The following is a 21,374-nucleotide window of genomic DNA, read 5'->3' on the forward strand; positions in this document are numbered from 1 at the left end:
TTGTCCGATTTTTTTGAAATTTATACCAAAATTCTAGAATAATAAAAAAGGCTTATACCTCAGAGTAGATAAAAATACGTTGAAAAACAACGAAGCTATAATTTTTTTCCTATTAATTTCCCGATCGTTTCTATGGCAGCTATAAGATATAGTCGTCCGATTTTCATAAAATTTTTACCGAAAATCTGAAATAATATAAAACGGCCATATCTAAAAAATAGTGCAAAAATGTTAAAAAACACCCAAGTTATAATTTTTTTCTAAAAATTTATCGAACATTTGTATGGCAGCTATATGATATACATAGTCGTCCGATCCGGCCCGTTCCGACATATATAGCAGTGAGAGTATATAGAAGACTATATGCAAAGTTTCATTCAGATAGCTTTAAAACTGAGGGACTAGTTTGCGTAGAAACAGACAGACGGACAGACGGACAGATGGACAGACGGACAGACGGACAGACGGACAGACGGACAGACGGACAGACGGACAGACGGACATGGCTAGATCGACTCGGCTGTTGATGCTGATCAAGAATATATATACTTTATAGGTTCGGAAACGTCTCCTTCACTGCGTTGCAAACTTCTGACTGAAATTATAATACCCTGCAAGGGTATAAAAAGAGAGAAAAATTAATTACAATCAATATTAACGATATTTTTCGATATTTAAAATTCTTAAAAATCAACCTAACTCTTTGATTTGTATATATCCTATTTATATATTCCCCTCATTTTTTGGTAATAAATATTTCTCTATAAAATATATCTCTTCCCAATTTCCCTCAGTGTAGTCCTGAAGTGAACTCGTTTCTGGCTTTTGTGCTTTGGCAGTCACCTAATCGTACTCCTCCTGTTGGAGTTGTGGCCCCAGATCAATGCCACGTGCAGCTGCCACCCCCTACAAGTCCCTCCTCATCCCTACACCCCGCCATATAGTACGTAAATATCAGGGCAAATCGTTGTCTATATGGTTTTGTCTGTTTCGCTGACTACGTGACTTTTTGCGCATTTCTGCGCTTTCTGTTCGGGGGCACTTGCAGATCGATTTTCAGCCGCCGCGATCCGACAGATCCATGCGGGTGCATAAAAACAGATACAGATACAGATACGGATACAGCGTGCAGATACAGATACAGAGGGCACCACTTCGGGCAGACAAAACAAAAGTTTGAGTTGCTGTTAAGTTGTGGTTGCGCCTGCCTGTCTCCCTGGGTTCTGTGTTTGCTTTGCTGATAAATGTCTAAAAATACAGAGAAAAAGACACATTGTAGCCTGGAGAAGTAAAGTCTGCCTTTGAGTTTTTGAATCTGTTCTTCGTCGACGGTTTTATCTGGCCTTTTTCGGACCTTATCGAAAGCATAAACAAGCCCCGATTGCAACATAAATCTTGGGACTCACCATGTGTTCGTTGATATGCAAAGTAATAACTCAAAACATACAGTATACTTGTATATATCTCTGAGGGCGGCCATTTTCCCCACAGAGTTCCCTTGATTTTCCCCGCCCAAAAGTAATCCCCCCAAGCGTAAAGAGATGTAAAGACATGCTTGAGAGTGCCACTCAATGTGGCAAAAAAGAAGAAAGAAACGAGGTGGGGAGGGGGCAGAAATGGATCTGGGTCTGGGGTTTATTCCGCCGGCAAACAGGACAAAATGTGTAGCAAGCGTAAACTGCCATTTTGCCATTTCAAGCATTAAGAATGCAAAAAAAAATAAAATATATACACAGAAAATACGACAGAGAAAGGTTTGCTGAAAAAAAAAGTATATAAAAAAAAATCTCGAATCACATTGTACGCATATTGCCGCCCCCAAGTGGCCTTTACTGATCCACCAGAACCCGCAAATTGGCTTAATTAAAAAAGTATTAGTTCTGCCTGCCTTAATTCTTAAAAATAATATTACCCACAAAGGATACTTTTTAGCAACATTTTAAGTAAATGAGAGCAAGGCAGCAGCAGATTTTCTCAGGCAGTAAAATTCCTTTGTCTTAGGGAAGGTAATTAGCTTCAAGTTAGAGAGAGAGAAAGAGTTGGAAAAGCCAAAGCAATTTTCAAAGGAAATTCTATTTAAATTTAATTGCCCTCAAAATCAAAACCAAAAACCACACTCTTACACATCCGTTTCTTGCAAGAAGTCACAAGTATGACCAATCATAGTTTTCCTGTATACAAGAGCCCTTGTGTTAAACCCCGAAAATTCAAGAGGATAACAACCAATTGCCACATGTCCGGGGAAGGATTCATTTAAATAAACGGTGAAGCCAACATCCGGAGCCAAAGGAGTGGCGAAATCAAATTATAACTCAATTTATACGCTTGTTTGCCCAGGCAAAACTCAAGCACAAGTCCTGTTCCCTGTTAGTGAGTGTGTGTGTGTCCTGCCATCCTTCCTTACAAAGGTCCGGCTTCTTCTTCTCGAAAAAAAAAGAAAGAAAGAAAACTCACTTTGTGCTGCGCAAACAGTTCTCCCTCGAAACTGACTCTGCCTCGAACCACCACACATTAGGACTTCCTTTCCTTCCGATTTCGTGTCCTGGCTGCGATTGTGCGCATTATACACAGTCCGGCGCCAGTAGGGGGTGTCCTTAGCGGGTTTTGGGAGGTCCTGGTTGTCTTGATTGTATTAGAGCAAAAAGAAAATTGATGATTTATTTTGTTTTAAATCAAAAGTCAAGGCGAAAAACAATCATCTTTGGAGAGCGATGATTAAGAACCATTTTACAGGACTTTTGTAAGGGGAGAGCAGGAGGACTTACACATATTTTTATCATGGAAAAACCCCTGATAATTATACCTTAAATATAAAAAAAATTAAATCCTTCTCATCATTAACAAAATTCAATTAACTTTCCTCCACTCGTGAGTTGTCACGCCCGCATCTCACTGTGCCTTTAGGAATATCTCTGCAGGATTTCGTGTCCTTCGGGTGTATGAGTTGAGTTAACGCCCACCACATGCAACCAGCCGCCGCCTGGCCAGCCCCTTAAACAAGAATCCCAGCCTGCCAACGGAAGGACCTCAAGGAGTCCTCGGCAGAACTGAGCCGAAACGCGAGACCATTTAATTTGCGGCAAGGTAATGTGGCATATGCCAGTGGTCCGGAGGAGCCGCCTCAGATTGAGTGCTAAACAGGCCAAGCACCACCCCAACCAAACCAAAGAACCAAAGCCAAACGAAAATGCACAGAGGAAAATTGGGAAAATACAAGGAACATGAGGTTTTATTAAGGGAAAAGAAATAGATTTAGTTTTGCTTGAAATTTTTTCTCTTTTAATAACTAGATGACATTTTTTTAAAAGGTCTGTTTGGGATTTTATAAATTACTTCACTTTATTTTATACAATAAATATTTTCAGTGTATAAACTGTAAGCCCATGAGCGTGAGCTCGAAATTGACCCGCAGCCTTTGGCCATGCATCTGGAATTTATTACGCCCTGGCATTTGCATATTTATGAATAATGGAGGATAACCAGTGTGGCCAAGAGCATGTCCAGAAATTAAGACTAACTTGGGGGGGGGGGGGGGGGGGAAGGGGAATAGAGGCTAAAATCAGAGGGTTACAATCCCCCAACCATAACCCCGACTTTTCCATTTCTATAACCTTTGCATGCCCGGGCTCAGATCCGGAGAGTGTGCGAAACTGATACACCAAAAAGGCACATTGTGTGTGTGTATATATGGTGTGTGTGCACACCCCAAGACATTGGTCACGAAAACCGGAAGTGCTGATAAGGAACTTCAATGTTTTTTTATTTCGTTGTCGTGTTTAATGTCTTTTTGTCGTGCTTAGTGTCTTTAGTGTGTTTTGTGTGTGTGTGTGTGTAGAGTGTATGTGCGTGGCCATATAATCTATATAGTATAATACTTAGTCGCGATTTAGTTGAGCTGGAGGAGGGGTTAGTGGGGAGGTTGACTTGCGTCGCCAAGTCAAGTGGCCCTGGGAAAATGGGAATTTCATGTAAATCATTTTATTGACCAAAAGGGGAAGGGGGCCATCAGGGGGGTAGATGTCATTTTTCGGCACTAAATTTATGGCTAAATAAGTTATTTACGATTATTATTCACACAAAAAATAGAAAAGAAAATAGAAAATTATATAAGAACTTGGAAAAAACTTGTTTAAAGAGGTTAAAAATTAAAACATAATTTGAAAATGTATAAATTTATATTTATTTAATTTAAAAAAACCTAACATATTAATGTGCGGGAAATTGAAGGGTTTTACTAAATATAATAAGAATTCTGCTTTATTATTTATTTATAGAAATATTACAAAATTTAATTAAAAATTGAAAGTTAAAGAAAAGGCTACTTAAAATATTAAAACAGAAATAAATAAAAAACATACATTTTAAATTTAGTTTTACAAGAAGAACTACTGAAATAGGGTTTCAAAAATTACCTTTCCTTATCTTCTCTTAATCTAAATCCCTTATTTAGTTTCTTTACAACATCTTCAAAACAAATCAAAAATATATACACTTGTCAAGTGTCACAAAACCACTTAAAATATCATGAATCAAAACTTTAACAAAAATTTTTTTATTCTGCGCCGGAGAACAAGAAAAAGAAACAAATTTTTCAATTGCCATCGTAAAAGTCGCGTTAAAGTGGAGCATAATTCAGAATTCATGGCTCCCATAATAGTTTTGTATTCGTCGATTTTGGGTGTTCTCTGTAAACAAGATCTCCCCCCGCTGGAAACTCAGACAATCCCAGCCACTTATCGAATTTCACACTCGATTTGTTCTAGCCGCAGTCGCGGCTTTGAAGACGAAACCGAGAAAATCGATGAACTCTGTGACAGCCGAGCAATTGGATTGGATTGGAGTCTTCCTCTCTTCTGGCAGAGTAATAAATGTCGATTTATGCGGTCATAACAATTAGTGGGAAGTCAAGTGTCGCCGCCGCGAAGAAGAAGGGGGATCCCTCTTTCTGATCTTCCCTCATGAGAAAATTATCTTTCAAATATTCCTATTGGGAATATTTTTGAAAATATTTATTTTTGATGCCTCACTTTCGAGCACGTGGCTTGGGAAAATATTATTCACCTGATTGAAAACTCCGCCCCCTGGTTATCATCGTAATTGGATTTAAGCCTAGGCCCACAGTCCCAATCCCTTTTGTGTGTGTTTGCGGAAGGGCACAACCTGTGGGTTGTGCAACGACATTTAACCGCGGGCATATTTAATTTAATTTCTACGTATTTAACCCCAAAACCAATGCTAAACAATGGGAAAATAACTAAATATGAGTCGAGGCATTAAATACTCTAAGAAAAAGGTAAAAAAAATACTTTTATAAAGTTTGATTATATAATTACATTTTTAATCAAAGGAAATTGAGACATTTTGGAGTTTTAAAAATTGAAAAATCAATCAGAGATTACATAATAAATTACAAAATTAAGAAAAATCTAATAAAAACTGTACTTAAGAGAATTCATTCTTTAATTAAAATGAATAAACAAAAAATACCATTTATTTTTAAATAAAAAAAATAAAACAACTAATTTCGAAAAAATCTTTGCTTAAAAATTAAAGATATTTAAGATCAAAAATATATTCTACACAAGAAAAAACGACTTAAAATGTCTTTTTAAAATGTTTTAGAAAGAAACTAAAAATATATTCTAAATATGAAACAATTAAAATATCAAATAAACTACCTAAACAACCTTTAAATTAAATATTTGTAGACCTTTATATTTTATTTATTATTAATAATTTTTTACAAATTTATATCAAACAATTAAATCAATTTTAAAATATATTTGTACCCCTTAAACTCTGCCGTTTTGGTTAGGGTATCCCCGAGCCTGGGAAAAGGGATATCCAGGGGTCAGAAGAGAACAATGAGGATTGCAGGTTGCACACAAGCCTGAAACGCGTTTCGCTTTAAAAATTTATGCAATTATGAGCCGCAAATATTATTATGTAAACATACAAATACCAAAGAGGGAGGTCGACCAGCGGGCTGGCAAATGAGCAATGAATGTCCTGGCCCGCTCTACTTCCCAGCTCCTGTTTTGTGGCAACATATTGATAGACAATAATTTGTCTTAATGAAATTTTGCTTTTATTTATGAGATGGCCGGAACGTGTGGCAAATCTTTCACAGCCCAAGGCGACGAGGACGGCGTTGCTAGGAAAACAGAAGAGCGGAGAGCAATCTGCTGCCCGGAGGTCCTTGGCAGGACCAGGACCAGGCAATTAGTGAGCGTGAGGGTTGGTGGTTACTTTTACTGGCTGTCCTTCATGTCCTGTGCATAATTTATGGCTCCTTCTGTCTGGGCTTCCAGCAACCAACCAACCAACCAAGAGGAAGCCCCATTTCAATTATCAACGAAAACTTTGTGTCGATGAAAATCTGTGATGTAATTGCTTTGGCTGTTTGCACCTTTTGTCGACGAGTCCAAGTCCGAGTTGGAAAATTCCTGTCGCCTTTCTTAATGGGGCTTCCCCGCTGCGCATGTGGTTGGGTTTTCGCAGAAAGATTTTCCAATATCAATTGAAATTAAATTGAATTTTTAAATTGGCCAGAGGAGACATGCTGGCTAGAAGAACTTCCGGGCAAGTGGGCGTGTATGTGGTTGCCTTTGGCTGGCCAACACTTGTTTGTGACAGCCCAGAGAGGGCAATAAAGCGAATGAAAAATCGCCCAAGGAGCATGAGAGTGGCTAGAAAGAAAAGTTTGCCTAAAATAATGGAGTGGGAAAGTTCAAAAGGAAAAAAAAAACACCTAGATTCTTCGATATAAACCTGAAAAATATAAAAATAAGCAAAAGAAATACTTGAAATTGATGTCAACTATTTTTTATTGTCTTTTGTTTCTTGTTGATGCTGCAACCTGCTCCAACTGATCCTGCACCTCTTCCTCTCAGTGTTCGTGTCTATGTACGTGTTGTTGTTGCTGTTGTTGTTGTTGTTGTGCTTGCCCCTCCAAAAGGCATCCTCACCATCACCTCCTCCCACATCTCGACCAGACTTTAACCGCTCTTGAACAACAAAATCGCCACCTGGCCCAAGTAGAAGTAGATGAAATGGCGCGTCTCGTGGGTTACATATGAGCCAAAATTGCGTCCCACAATGCAATGCCAGGTGGGATTATATTTCTTGTCAAATTCCTTCTTGATGTAGGCCGCAATGTCCTTCTCAATGTTGTACTTCTCGAGAGCCTGGGTGGCGCAGTCTACGGAATCCTGCTGCATCTCCTCGCTCATGTCAGCGTTCTTGATTACGGCTTTGCGATCAGACATCTTTGAATTCGAAATCTATAAGCGGTTTTTATATTTTTTCTTTTGACTTTTCTCCAAATGGACAACCAAAACTGCGAATGGCAAATGATTTCTATTGAAACTCGATCTGACAGAAAGCACACTGAGCACTTTGCTTGATAATCAATTCAACGATGACTGGGATTTAAAATATTTAAAAAATTTCTTGGAATTTTAAAGACTTAATTTCTGCTAAAACTAACTCCTAGGTCTTCGTTTCTCCTAGTTTAAAATAAATTACAGCATATTTTTTTAGCCCCTGCGACTTGACAGCGAAACGCCTTAGGACCGCCTTCAGTTAGTTGGCACAACGAACAAAAGTAAAAGTTGGCATCACAATGAGAACTGCATACGAAGCATAAGAACACCGCGTATCCCTATATCCCATACATACATATATCCTATATCCCATATCCCATGTCCCAATCGCATATAACGAGTACTCCGCATCCCATTCCGCTGCCTTTGTTGGCTCGCCATTGTCGACATAAATGCACAATTTGCGCTTGAAAAGCGCGGATTTTATAGGAGAGAGAGGGAAGCAGACAGAGATGCACTGCTAGAAAATAAAGTTTAATATTTATTTTAAGTGGAAATTAAAATTATTCTATAAAGTGTGCAGAAATATTACAATAATAATATATATATAAATATACACCAACAACAATTCACCAACAAAGACTTAACCATCAAAAGTTCACTACTAAAAATCATTCATTAAAATAAACTCCTCATCAAATCTTAGATTCTCAGGTAAGTAACATACAATTTTCTGTTGAGTCCATCAATAAATTATTTAATTTATAAATATTAAATATATATTTCCAGTGAGCCTCATATACCGTTTACTGCATACACTCTCACACGCTCACAGGCGCATATTCAATGTACTTCCGGTGGCGGGACAGGAACAGAAACAGGAGCAGCTCGCAGCTCGCGAAATCGGGGGTTTGAAGTTGCTTTCGTGGTCCTTTGACAGACGCTGCGAAGGATAATACACACTTAATTGCTCAAAATGATGCGATTGTGGAGCGGTGCATATGCCACACACACACAACTGTGTGTGCATCAGGCCGATTAGCGAATGGAAAGCTTCGTCGCAGCTTTTTTTTTTTGGCGCGCTCAAAATTTAAAGGAGGCTGTAAAAACAGGAGCAAACGCAGGACACAAGGGGAGTTGCCCTGGTTCTGTATTTAAGCCACAACAAAAGACACTCGAGAGCATATCATTGGCGTTTTGTGACGACGACTCTCCACACATGAGTTCACATGCGACATGAGGTCGTCGTAATTGCATTTAAAGGTTTTGCACTCTGTGTGTGTGCCCTCCGTTCGACACCCCCTTGCATACACCCGTTTGCATACTTCCCTTACTCCTTACCTAACCCCTTACCCAACCTCCATGCCTTGGTCACATCCCACATGTGGTTGTGCGTATGAAAACATATAGAATGAGGTTCTTCAAGGGCAGGCAGCAGTCCGTTAAAATGGGGTTTGGCCAGAGAAGCTAAGGGAATCAGCTACCAGATAAAGGATATAGAAAAAAAAAATAATAATAAATATTTATAGAAATATAAAAAAATTATTTATTCACGGAATTAAAATAATTCACAAAATAGACACAACAAAATTCACAAAATGTCACAAAAGACTGAAAAACATTACTTAAGATTTAAAATCAATTTAAGAAGAGCCTAAAAGTATGCAAAGAATTATTTAAACATACAGAAATAAGGAGATTTATGTACTAAAAATATTAAAATTTATTTTAAATTAATATTTAATTTTATTTTAATTTATAATCAATTCTCATGTAGTTTTTTCTTTATTTTGGCTGAGTAGTAGAAGTATTCTCTTCTTAATTTTATTTATTTAAATCCCCTTCTTAGTTCGCCACCCAAAATCAGATCCCACTCTCCTCATTTGTCCTGTTACGACCCACAAAAAAGCAACCTCATTTCTGCGTTTTACTCGAGAACCACTCCACTTCAGTTCAATTCTGTTCAGTTCAGTTCAGTTCAGTTTCCTCTTGAAATAATCCCCCTACCAACCGGACGACGCCCCTGAAGCAAGGGGCATCGATTGCGACTCGCCGCCTGCCATTGTTTCAATTTCAATTTCCATGTCGATTCGGTTGTTTTCGATTTGATGACCTCGCGGCAGCAGCGGGTCTCTGCTTGAAATCTATAAATACTGGCAATCATTACGAGGTTTCATATTTTTATTGCATATTTTATAAGAATCTCGAGGGGCAGAGGCTTCGAGTCTGCGACTCTCGGTTTCAGTGGCATTTTTCTCCTACTGCTCCTGCTGCTGCTGCTGTTTCCCGCAATCCAATTGTCATTCATGACAGCTGTCGATCAGAAATGGCGGCTGAAAAATTACGAGTATATTTATATACCTATATACGAGTATATATCCGTAACAACAAAGAGGAAAGCGGAGGCCAGTGTGAGGTGGTTGGTTGCTTTTGATTCAGATTTTTACAAAGTCTCCCTCCTGTGTTTTTTCATCGTGTAATTGCCACCTTTTGTGTGGACAAATGTTTGGCTTATTTTGTATATCATATTCCCTGGCATTTGCATAATTTTATGATGGGTTATTTAATATAATATATGATATGATATATGTAAATCCTGGGATTGATGTGTTATAGAGATCTTTTTTAAAATTGACAGGGATACATCTTGCTTGAAGGGTATATATAATTGGAAAGCTAATTATGTTAAGGGAAAATATTATTTTGATTGGAAATTAATTAAGCTTGGATGCGATTTTGATTTCTGTTCTTATACATTTGGTTTCTTTTATTTTAAAGGTGGGTTTTAATAAAATTTAAGCATTTTTAAGGCAGAGAATCAAAAAAACAAATTTTATAAGGATTATTATTTTGAAGGAGAGTATGAAATTAATATTATAAATATTATAAATCCTTGATGAAAACATTTTTTATATTTTTAAAATATTTAAATATTAATATATATATTTAAATAAATATTTTCGCAACCCCTACTTAGTATTTACCTTCAATTCCCCTTAAATTATATTTAAATTTCCTCCAATAAATATTTTGTATCACTTTTTTCAACTAATTCCCCCTTGGGGGGATCCCTTTAATAATTCACTTTAACACTTTGCCACCGCCCCCATCTTTTACCAGCTGGAATATGATCGAATATCAGGCAAAGTCCCATCCATTTCCGATGCGTCACACCTTGCCAAGGATTGCCAAATCCAGCGTGTGCCATGTGGCAGTGACATTGTCATGTGCCCAGAGTGGAAACCCAAACCCTGCAAAACCCAGCAAAACACCTTTGCCGTGATGTCAACGCCCGTACATTATCAAGTACATTCAAATACATGACTGTAATTCGCATCTGATTCGACTTTGGACTATTTGTATGGCGGAGACATCCGCGACGAGGCAATTGTTTTGTGTTTTGCAAGCGGGCGCAACTCCTGTTTGTCGTCGTTATCCTGTTCCCAGCCAAAAGAAAAAAACATCTGTCGGTTGTCATCGGAAGTTGTATCTGACGGCACGCCCCGCCAACGAATTTATTTTCGAGTTTCCAAAAATTCGGAGGCGTTGGCTGAGATTGAAGTGAAGTGTGGGCCCTTTTTTCCTTCCCCTTGCAAGCTGCTCTCTGTACATATTTCACGGTATTTACAACCGTACTTTTGTGTGTGTGTCTCGGCAGAAGTTACGGATATTATTCATAATTTTCCAACAGGAGGCAGGGTTGCTACTGTCTGAGGGCTGTCCTTTGCCGGAAATCAGTTTCTAAGGCACCGATAGACTCGGCTGATCTCTGCCTTGACCTTCCTGAGTGACACGTGCTAAAAGGCTGAAAAAAAACCTAATATACCCTCTTTTACCCCCTAGTGCTTAAAACAAACATCGAAAAATCAAAGCAGCAAACAGTTTTGTGGCTTTGCCTCGTGATAATGACGTGATAATTGCTTCTGTCTGATAAAATCCAGAATCAGAGAGCGATGTCCCATTTCGGAAGCCTTGCAACTGACACATTTCTCCACGCCAACGAGCCCAAAATTGAGACACAGTTTATGTTCGTTTATATTATGGGTGGCAGAGTTCAAAGAACACCTGCGGAGCGCTTTTAATTGCATCGCACAAGCAACACCAAAAAGAGTGACAAGGAATCTTTCTGGGTGCTGACGACCGAAGGACCTCCTGGCGCTAGGAAACAAAGTAATTACAAGGCTCACAGCTCAGACAGAGGCTGGAGGAGATGGGACTGGGATGTACTAGAGAGAAGGCTTCCAATTATATATAGATGCACAGGGAAAATAAAGTTTTGGTTACAAAATTCATAGGATTTTATTGTTCCACATTTCTAATTTATTTTTAAATTCAAATTCTTTTAACTTACCTCTTGTTTTCCAAAAAACTTACCTTTTCCTTTCCCAATTTTGATATCTTTTCGCTGTGTAAATCCCATTGACAGCTGCTGCCACCTCGTCCGGAAAGGAGAAAAACCCCGAAAACGCCACAACACTTATTCCTTTGGGGGGGTGGGATGGTTGGATAGCGTTTGTCGGAGAGTGCTAGAATTCTATTAGCAGCGTCAAGGAAATCGCTTTTCCTAATAGCCGCACGCCACGTGTCCTGCTCAGTCGTGTGTCACGACCGAAGGACAACCGCAACCGAAGAAGCATCCTTCTCCTCACTCCCGTTCGGGCCACTGAATTTTTTCCCTCTTCCTTCCGGTCCGAACAACAATACAATTGTAAAATTATAAAAATTTTCGCACTCTCTCGCATATCGTAACGAAAACCGGACGTCGTCCTTTTGCGTCTGCAGTGGGAGATACACTTGTTCTCGGTAAAAGGACACGCGTCAAGCTATATTGGTGAAAATGGGTGGGAAAATGGCAGAATGAGGGTGGCGCCGGGCCCAGACATCATCAATATTGCAGGCATCTCCTCCTCTGGCCCGGGCAGATTGAGGCTGTCAAATAAGCGTAGCTAATGCGTATTAAGTGCACTCCGTCCAGGATTCACCGAGGGTAGAAAAGTTGGCTCAATCACGCTAATAGCCGCAATTCATGCAAATGTTGCAGACAATAAAATATTCGTTGGATATCAGTCAAGTCAAGTCAAGTCAAGTGGCAATGTCAAATGGCAAGGGAATATATTGATAGGTGATTGGGAATGAGGAAAGTATTGTTTAGGAAATTATTTAGAAATTTTTGGGGGATTTTTAAGAGCTCTTAAGGTTGCTTATGGACAAACGGACATGGCTAGATCGACTAGGCCAGTGATGCTGATCAAGAATATCAAGAATCTCCTTCACTGCGTTGACTGAAATTATAATACCCTTCAAGGGTATACAAATAAAATTCTCATCACATTTCTTTGCGCATCTCTTAATGATTTAATTTTTTTTTTTTAAACCAATTGAAGTGTTAATTTTGTTGGTTTTTTCTTCTCTGTATCACATAGCAATACTTAAATCCATATAAACAAAACTCTTACAGAACTAATTTAAAGCGAAACCCAGCTAAGCCCAACTTATAGAAGTAACAATAACAAACAAGCAGCTCCCCCGGTCCCAGTTATCCTTCCTTCAACAGGATATGTATTCCTCTGATCTAAGAGAAATGCATTCCATTGAACTTTTCCCGATCATCCTGGACCATATTGTTGTACTTCCATTTCTCGGCATTAGAGGCCTGACCACTCCAAGCGGTTGCTGAACCAGAGGATCCGGACTTGGAGCGGTTGTAGTCCTTAGAAGTTGGCTTGTCCTTGGACGAGCTGCTCAGGCACTTCTCATTGCGTTCGGTATAGACCATTTTTGCGTTGGTTGGAGTTTCTTGTTTTTGATTGGGTGAATTAATTTTGTTCCAATTACTCAAAAGCTGCGCGCTTCCAAATGCCTTGCGTAGAGAGTTCAAAGTTCACGGTACAGTCTGCAGCAGGGTCAGTACTTTAAGTTCCTTATTGTTGGCCGAATTTCCCGTGCGGGATCCTTTTTTCGATGACAGACTTTTGCCCAATCTGTGGAGTAAAGGGAAAATATACATGAATAAATATATTTTATAACTTTTAGTTAATTAAAAAATATTTAATATAATATTTTTATAAATAGAAATTTAAAAAAGCGCTAAGTTAATTAAAATTAATTTGAAATTAGCAAATGAAACTCAAAGGTCTTGCAAAAAACCTGTTTTTATTGCACGTTAAGTACTCGTGAGCAATGTTTTTAGTAAACAAAACATTAAAGATTTATTTTTTTAATAATTTAAAATATTTTAGATAAGCTAAACTATTTTAAAACTTTTTCTAGGAATTATTTTATTAAGAATAACATTTTCTAAGACAAAAATAGCACAAAAATATGTTTTCTTTGCTTTTTTATCACTATAATTGATTTGTTTAGGCTTAAAAAAATTTTTTTAAAAATCGTCCACCCACCTTGACTGCTTCAACAATTTCTGTTTGGAATCCGTGTTGCTAATTTTTGGCATTGACACACAAAGTTTTGCAACTAGCGCATTGGTGATAGGAAAAGAAAGGAAATTTCACAGCTCACGCTCCCAGGTACTGACTGCTCTGCTCTGCTCTGGACTTTCTACTGGCCCTCCAGCGGACACAGCACCTGGTTTAAATACCCCGTATTCCGATCATCTCATCAGCTTCGATCCGATCTGAACCGAGTGCAATGCCTGCCTGGCGGAGGAACTGCGTCATCGTTCTACGATCAAGTAACGCAGTGCCAGCTGCAGGCTGTTCCGACTTCCAAATCCATATCATACCAAGGCACCGCGATGTGAACCCTCCCTCGCACCGGCACCGCGCCCAGCCCCGGTGGGGTGACCTCAGTCTCCGACTCCGTCTGAGGCGAACCCGTTTCAAGCCGACGACAATGCAAATTAGAGCTATCGGAGCAACTGGTTTTATCAGCGAAACCTTTGCAAATAAGACGAAGGAGGGGCTGGGAGTCGAGTTTTTGATACTGTGGAATATAAGGAAAATGTTAAAAAATATAAACTAATTTATTACATTCTTGGAGTAAGAAGTGGACTCTCTAATATCTTTAATAAAATTAAAAATTGTTTCTAAAAACTTGTGACCTTTGGTCCTAAAAAAGTTACAACTTTCATGCCGAAGTGGTAGGTAGTCTCTCTCATTTTTATGCAATTAATTCATGCACTTTTTTAGTTTCTTGAGCTGAGACTTAAACTCGAAATTTAATATTCATAGAGAGGAATTTTCATTTAATAGATATCATAAATAAAATATTCTACTCCATAGTTAAAGGTCAACAAATATCCTTAAAAAGTGACCCTGTAATCCCCCAGTTTTTGCTATGATTTTCTACATCAAACCGATAGACTATCCTCAAAACTTAAAGGGTATTAAAAAATCACCCCCAAAAACCATATCTGCTATGTCTCACGTAGTGTTCACCTTTGTCTCTCTCTCACTCTCTTAGATCTGCAAACATTATCTTGATCATCATGATTCCAAAAATCGGAGACAGTTGCCGGCCGGCAGTTTTTTTGACACGTCATCTAAATTCCAAATATTCCCCCAAAAATCCCTAGATTTTCCCCAGCCAAAAGATATTTTATATGCCTGGTACTCGATGTAACATAACAATGTTTTCGTATATCCAGGTATATATGAATATGTAGATCGCCAGAGACGACTATGGATATATAAAAATTATGCATAAAACGATGGCTGATGAAAAGTCTTGGCTGCATTGCATCAGCCAATTTTTTTTTTTAAGCGAGAAAACAACTTGAAAGCTGGCGCCGGTTTATAGTATTTTAATCTGCTGTTTATAGATATATAGATGTCTGATCTGTTGGAAATATTATGCTAGAATCTAGTACTAAGGGTTGGGAGAAGGGAAAGTAAGGAAAAATATCAACAAATGTGATAAATTTGTTAAAATAAAGCTAACAATCTGTTTGCAAGTTCATATTATTCACTGCTAAACTATTTCTCCGAGTTCAATGATATTTAAAAAACCCATTTTAATTCCCGAATATAGTCAAACTAGCTAGGTCTCTATATTCCAGACATGTACTCCCTTTAGTAAACAAAAACAAGTTCAAATTAGACATTAATTTAATAGGTTTAATGACATGGCAAGGATCTTCGCCTCTCAAACTTCACTCCCTTTTCGTGACAATAGATAATTCCCCCCGAAAAAAAAACCCGTTTCAAATAATCCCAACAAATATATAATTTTTGTACTTTGAACGTCTATCTCGAAGATTGTTTTAAATGTCAATGTTATATATTTCGAGTGTCTGCCAAAAAAAATTCCGTTTGGATTGCATTATGCAAATGCGCCAGACACATGGCTTAATAATTAAAAAACGTGGCCCAGACAGCAAAAAGAAAGTAAAAAGCAAATAGATATTTATACAGACAGGTTAAAATTCCAGCTACCAAAAAGTGTATATAAAGTGTGGTGTCTTTCGGGCCAAACACTTGGCCCAAAAGGCTTCGAGTTGAATGTTCCAAAAGGATACCTGAAAAATCCCCTTGGCTAATTTGTTTGTTTATTTGTTTTTGGTGTTTGGTTTTTCGGTTTGCGTTTTGGGGTTTCCTTTGTTTACTACTCACCATGTTTACTCCGAGGACCGCGTGGCAAACCCGCTTCCATTGACGCACCGCATCGAAACGGTGGCGTAAACAAGAAATTTGGCACATGTCTGCGCCGGCGATTTCGCATCATAGTCAGCCCAAAAAAGCATAGCAACAACAAAAAGTCTTTAAAAAATAAAAAAAAAGAAACTAGTTTAAACTGAGCACGCTTTGAGCTCGTGATGAGATCAGTCCAAATCGCTGGAGATTTTTGCCTATAAAAGCCTCACCCGCAGCTCGATATCGAACAGACTAAAGTCTACAGCCAACGCAGTCGTTAGCCATCCAAAAATCCAGTGATTTTTTAAAAATATTTTCCCCAAAGTGTAAAAACAAATGTGTCAATGAAGACACCGGACACCAAAGCCAAGCTGCTCAATAATTTAAGGTGAGTTTGGGAGAAACTTTAACGAAGGGGATTTTTATTAAAGAAATATTTATGATATTTCTTAATTAAGATATAAAAAGGTTTATGCTATGATTAAAAAATTAAAAAAAAATAGTTCCTTTGATAAAAAAATATATTTATTTCGTGATAAATATTTTTATATAATTTTCTTAAAGCTCAAAACTAAACAAAAATATTAATATTAAACTTTGAACAATTGTTTTTAATGAAAAAATTCAAAACACTAATTTTTTACTTCACTAAAAGCTCAAAAAAATATTTTCTAAATTTTTTTAGAATTTTTAAAGAGAGATTTCAAGTCCCTAGATTTTTATTTGGGCAACTTTCTGCCAAGATTTTTATAAAATTTACAAATAAATAAATACAATTTTAGATATTTGTTTATTACTTAGCATAAAGTTTTTTATTTTTAAATAAATAAAATATTTTCAAAATTTTCTTGTATTTAAAACAAATTAAAAATGTATTTTCCCTTTGTTTTTCCAGTCTCTCTAAACATCTGTCTTCTAAGAAAGGCGGCTCCCGCACTAGCAACTGCGGCAATTGTCTGGAATTCTCCGTGCTCACCCGTCTCTCCAGTGTGCCCTGAACCACCGCGACCCCACTAAAAGCTACAAGCTCCTGATTTTGAAAGAAAACTCGAAAGAAATACTTTAAAAAAGTCATATACTACAAATATTCTTGAGAAGCAAAATGGTCCATCAAACGCGCACTCCCAGCAAGGCCATACCGGCCAAGCACCTGAGCCCCATGCGGCCCGTGGAGGGTTTGGGCGGCAAGTATGCCGTGTCCAGCAGTCCGGCGGATAGCTTCCTCCGGAACAATAATAACAGGCTGACGGTACAGTCCAGTTCCGGCTACCCACAGTCAACAGCCTTCAAATACAACCAGATGGTGGCCAACAATCGGGAGCAGTTCAATAACCTGCATTTCTGCTAGGAAAATGGTTAAAAAATCCTGATTATTTGTCACAAAATATAAATAAATTTAAATGCAATAAATACAAGCAATAAATAATGCATATAAATTAATTTACAACAAATCTGAGCAAATTAATCGAGTTTCATAAATCGCCTGCGTCACGTGCTTTTTAATATTTTGTTGCCAAATTAAATGTAACCCCAGAGGCCTAAGCCTGCGATTCGCATTCTCGCCTTCATTTTTCATTGTTTGCGGCTGTCTGCCTCACTTTGTCATATGCAAATTGTGGGTGAGTGTGGGTGTGCGAGTGTGCCAGAGTGTGTGATTTTTGCACATTTCATATTCGGTTTTTTTCCACCGCCATATTTTCACATTAGCCACGAAATCAAAAAGCTTAAACATTCGCAAGCGTTGGGATTTGCATAAATCTTTGTTAGCTTTTTCGGGTTTGGCTTCTCTTTCTTCAGGCGCTGCAGGTGAACAAAAAAAGACAGAGGACAGTGCGTTTCATAGGTGTAGGGAATAAGAAGAAAATAATATTTATCTTGAAGAGAAATTTAGAACACAGCAAAAGCTGTTTAATGAACTTGAGAGATTTTTTCTAAGCCGGAAGTTTTGTTAATAAAAATATCAGTCACTGGGTCAAGTTTTGTTTAGTTAAATTGCCTAACGGCTTTGAAATTATGCTAAATTTATATAAATAAACTTAAAATATGTATAAGAGGAGGTACATAATTACAGTAAAAAATTTTATTTAGGCTTAAAAATATATACCAAGTAAAATATAGTAAATAAGACCAAAAACGACTTAAATATTTTTTAAAACCCTTTTAAAGAGACTTCAAAAATGGTTTTCCAAGGAAAATGAAATAATGAAAACCACAAATACACATTTTACAATTATTTTAAAATTTTGTTCTACATAAAAAAAACCCTAAAATATCCTTTTTTTATTTTTCTTCCCCTCGAATTATTTGGTTTTCTTTTTATTTTAATTTTCTTCTATCAAAATCATATTTTTAGGTTTTCTTTATTTATTTCCTACGTTATATTAAAAATGTATTTATTTTTTTAAGTGTACTTAGCTATGTAACAAGTTGATTTTCAAGTTTTTACATTGCTTAACTTACTGTTAATGGACTTCAGTATTTCTTTTTTTAAAAAGAATATCAAACTAAAGCTAGAAAACCCATGCTTTGCAAACTTTCCCTATTTATTTAGCTAAAAACACAACATCATAACATCTTAACTCAATTTCCGCAATCTAAAAATCTTTTCAAAATGTTAAGGAAACACGACTAATTCAAAATGACTTAATTAACTGTACAAAAGAAACTCATCCCTTGGAAAATCAAGACAAAATCCCCCACCTGTGCTAGAAGAAATGCGATCGATAAGCACTCCAAGTTCTCTATGCTAAATACCTGAACTAGTATGCAAATGTCTAAAGGTAAACAGAAAACTTGTTTTCTTAAACATCTGGGGAAAGATCAGCTGACGACGAACTAGTTAATCTGGTAAAATAGTTATCAAACGATGACGTTTATCCAAAAGCTGTTGCCAGGGGGAAGCCAATAGCTCCCGAGATTCATCACAAATCCATAATTTCCCACTCTACAACCCCCCTTCCGGGAGATCAGGGCACACTTGGCTGATTCCAGCCATTAAAAGACAATCTGTTACATCGAAACAGCACAAATCATCGGCAGTCCACAACCACACACAGATTTTATGCCCCAAAAACATTTTTATTATTCCACTAAATTAAGCGTTCAGCGAGTGAGCACACTTCAGAGCGGGATTGAGTTATTATACAAGACTTTAGGGGGGTGGCTTTGCCAGAGCCAGAATGTGGGAGATGTTGTCCTGTAAGCGATGCGACGACGACGACAGTCATTAAATTATCACACATTTAACTTCAAAAACAATTCAAAAGTAGCGCCCAGAACAAAGGGCAACCGACCGAAACCCGGTTCACCCTTAAGGAAACCTTGACTGGGACTGGGAGACACCCCTGCTACACACACAGTTGTGTTGCCCTGCCGCATTACAAGCTGAAAACATGGTTATTACATCAGTAAAATGCCAAAGGATAAGGGAGCAATGTGGGATCTAAGGGGGCGTTGCAAAATGCTCGATGGATGGATGCTGTGTCTTGTGATGATTATGACAGCATGACGACCTATCTGAAACGACCTAGTGGGAATGTGTGTGTGTGTATTGCCACCCCCTTTTATGTCTAATTTAGTTTTTGTTTTCTGTTTTTGCAATATGTCGACCATTAGGCTGGAGGAGAGGGAGTACTGGGAGCCAGGATGATTGTCCATGACGCGGCAGTAAGTGACGATAAATCATAAACGAAACATCAATTCCAGCACTTGACCCTTAAGAGGAAGTCCTGCTGCTTCCTCAAATGGACGGAACATCCCTCCCCTCCTCTCTCTCCCTCTCTCTCTTGTTCTTAATAATTTTTTTAAACAAAATATGTTAGTTTCTTGCACCCATTCTCCTTTTGTAATATGGCATATCCTGGTCACGTGTCCTTGGCTTTCTTTGCAAATTAATTAATTGCCACGAAGATGAAGCCTGAATGGAGCGAAGGCGATGGAGGAAGATTGATTAAGAGACAGGCCACCACGATAACCCTTCAATGGAGCTGTCAACTTATCTATCACGCCAACAGCAAGAAAGGTTTAATCTTACTTTTCTTTCTTGTAAATACAGTGAAAAATATTTTTAAGGATATATTTTTGGATAAAATAAATCTAAGATTACTCTTAAAAGTTATTAAAAGCTTTTGTCATATTTTTATATTCCAAATTAACAGGTTTTTTTATTTTTTACTGGAAAAAGTTTATACTACATGGTTATGGCGTTATGACACTGCATTTTTAAATTTTTTAAAATTTGTTTAAGGAATGGGGTAATTAAAAATATAATAGTTATAAATATTAAGATAAATATTTAGAAATTGTATAATTAAAATTAAATAGAAAACTAATATAAAAAAATGTGACCTTACTTTCTCTAAAATTTTGCTTATAATTTACCTACATCTCCTGCTTAAAACCCAACAATTTCCCCCAGTGCAACTCCCCTCTCCCTTCCCTCCCTCTCAACTTTCTCTGACTATTTCGTTTCTGATGATTTATCGACATTTGTGCGGAAATCGCTGTGCCAAAAGCCAAAACGAAATGAAATGTTTTCCAGTTCGCGCAGACAAGAGAAAGAACGAGAGTTCCCATTCCCCCCTGAAAAGAGGGATATTGGCAAATTCGCGGAGCAGGAGAAGGGCTGAGGATACAGACTTTCAGGCTCGTCCATGTTCTGGGAGCGGAAACGCAATCGGCGCACTGCCAAAAATAAATTGATTACTGTCACGGAAATAGCTACAACACACAGCTACATTTGGGTGCTCCAACTTTGTTTGTTAATCGATTTATTTCGACGGCACACACGAAGACTAGCAGCGTCTTACTTGAAAATGTCTAGGAAATCGGCTTAGAAATCCCAGGTAAAATGGAGCGAGGACTGGGGGTTGTGTTGTCTTCCCTTGGCGTCACGTTTATAGATCACGTGACGTGGCCATAAATAGTTTAACCTGTCAATTAAAGACACCTGTAGGTAAGGTGGAGCATAAGCCTGGGGAGGTAAAATCTGGGCAGGAAAATGTCTGGAAACTTGAGGTGATGAGAAGACAAGCAGGCATGCAATATGTTCACGCCTTCAATTTGTGCGTGAGATACTTTTTCTTAAAATTGTGCGTTGAAATTTGTGAGATACTTTCTTCCCCTGATATGGTTAAGTGCTTAAAGAGTTGATTAGTCTTAACCGCAGGTGATAAAGATATATAAAGATTAAGACGATTAGACATTCGATTATGGAACTTTAAAAGCTGATTAGATATGGCAGAAATTAACATTATTTTTTAGGTTTTGGGTGGTATTACTTAATCATTGAGGAGATGTTTATCAATGGGACTTCCCTGGGTAGCTTTCTTTTCCCAATTTAAATGGGATTTCTAAAACCGTGAAAAATATTAGTTAATTTTTAAAATTAAATTAATTAAAATTAAATTTAAGTCATTCTCGACCCTATAAATTCTTCAAAAAATATTTAAAATTTTTTAAA

General features: G+C 37.7%; 5 protein-coding genes and 1 long non-coding RNA gene across 6 annotated transcripts; 2 read left to right on the forward strand and 4 right to left on the reverse strand.

Moving 5' to 3' along the window:
• Positions 1-6,809: 6,809 nt before the first annotated feature.
• LOC108079563 (dynein light chain 1, cytoplasmic) lies at positions 6,810-7,383 on the reverse strand. The gene has a single exon (XM_017173904.3). It carries the CDS (start codon positions 7,266-7,268, stop codon positions 6,999-7,001), a length of 270 nt encoding a protein of 89 aa, XP_017029393.1. The 5' UTR covers positions 7,269-7,383; the 3' UTR covers positions 6,810-6,998.
• A 5,273-nt stretch (positions 7,384-12,656) lies between these two features.
• On the reverse strand, positions 12,657-13,101 carry LOC108079553 (uncharacterized). Its single transcript, XM_017173891.2, has one exon. It carries the CDS (start codon positions 13,099-13,101, stop codon positions 12,898-12,900), a length of 204 nt encoding a protein of 67 aa, XP_017029380.1. The 3' UTR covers positions 12,657-12,897.
• A 65-nt stretch (positions 13,102-13,166) lies between these two features.
• LOC108079554 (uncharacterized) lies at positions 13,167-13,899 on the reverse strand. Its single transcript, XM_017173892.3, has 2 exons — positions 13,724-13,899; positions 13,167-13,306 (listed from the first exon to the last, which is right to left on the reverse strand). The coding sequence occupies exons 1-2, from the start codon at positions 13,774-13,776 to the stop codon at positions 13,207-13,209; spliced, it is 153 nt and encodes a 50-aa protein (XP_017029381.1). The 5' UTR covers positions 13,777-13,899; the 3' UTR covers positions 13,167-13,206.
• Positions 13,900-15,818: 1,919 nt separating this feature from the next.
• Positions 15,819-16,238, reverse strand: LOC108079551 (uncharacterized). Its single transcript, XR_011445915.1, has 2 exons — positions 16,144-16,238; positions 15,819-16,039 (listed from the first exon to the last, which is right to left on the reverse strand). It is a non-coding gene; the product is annotated as an uncharacterized lncRNA (long non-coding RNA).
• Positions 16,149-16,945, forward strand: LOC108079555 (uncharacterized). Its single transcript, XM_017173893.3, has 2 exons — positions 16,149-16,301; positions 16,809-16,945. The coding sequence occupies exons 1-2, from the start codon at positions 16,258-16,260 to the stop codon at positions 16,909-16,911; spliced, it is 147 nt and encodes a 48-aa protein (XP_017029382.1). The 5' UTR covers positions 16,149-16,257; the 3' UTR covers positions 16,912-16,945.
• A 70-nt stretch (positions 16,946-17,015) lies between these two features.
• On the forward strand, positions 17,016-17,455 carry LOC108079552 (uncharacterized). Its single transcript, XM_017173889.3, has one exon. The coding sequence runs from the start codon at positions 17,016-17,018 to the stop codon at positions 17,259-17,261; it is 246 nt and encodes an 81-aa protein (XP_017029378.1). The 3' UTR covers positions 17,262-17,455.
• The last annotated feature ends 3,919 nt before the right edge of the window (positions 17,456-21,374 follow it).

Source organism: Drosophila kikkawai, chromosome 2L (genome assembly GCF_030179895.1).
Source record: "Drosophila kikkawai strain 14028-0561.14 chromosome 2L, DkikHiC1v2, whole genome shotgun sequence".
NCBI classification, from domain to species: Eukaryota; Metazoa; Arthropoda; class Insecta; order Diptera; family Drosophilidae; genus Drosophila; species Drosophila kikkawai.

What these genes read in the sequence shown, in the direction of transcription:
- LOC108079552 (XM_017173889.3), top strand. Translation starts at nt 17,016, where the DNA reads ATGGTCCATCAAACGCGCACTCCCAGCAAGGCCATACCGGCCAAGCAC.
- LOC108079555 (XM_017173893.3), top strand. Translation starts at nt 16,258, where the DNA reads ATGAAGACACCGGACACCAAAGCCAAGCTGCTCAATAATTTAAG. An exon ending in AAGCTGCTCAATAATTTAAG is followed by an intron (nt 16,302 to 16,808) that starts GTGAGTTTGGGA and finishes TTGTTTTTCCAG; the next exon opens with TCTCTCTAAACATCTGTCTT.
- LOC108079563 (XM_017173904.3), bottom strand. Translation starts at nt 7,268, where the DNA reads ATGTCTGATCGCAAAGCCGTAATCAAGAACGCTGACATGAGCGAGGAG.
- LOC108079553 (XM_017173891.2), bottom strand. Translation starts at nt 13,101, where the DNA reads ATGGTCTATACCGAACGCAATGAGAAGTGCCTGAGCAGCTCGTCCAAG.
- LOC108079554 (XM_017173892.3), bottom strand. Translation starts at nt 13,776, where the DNA reads ATGCCAAAAATTAGCAACACGGATTCCAAACAGAAATTGTTGAAGCAG. An exon ending in AAATTGTTGAAGCAGTCAAG is followed by an intron (nt 13,307 to 13,723) that starts GTGGGTGGACGA and finishes TTTACTCCACAG; the next exon opens with ATTGGGCAAAAGTCTGTCAT.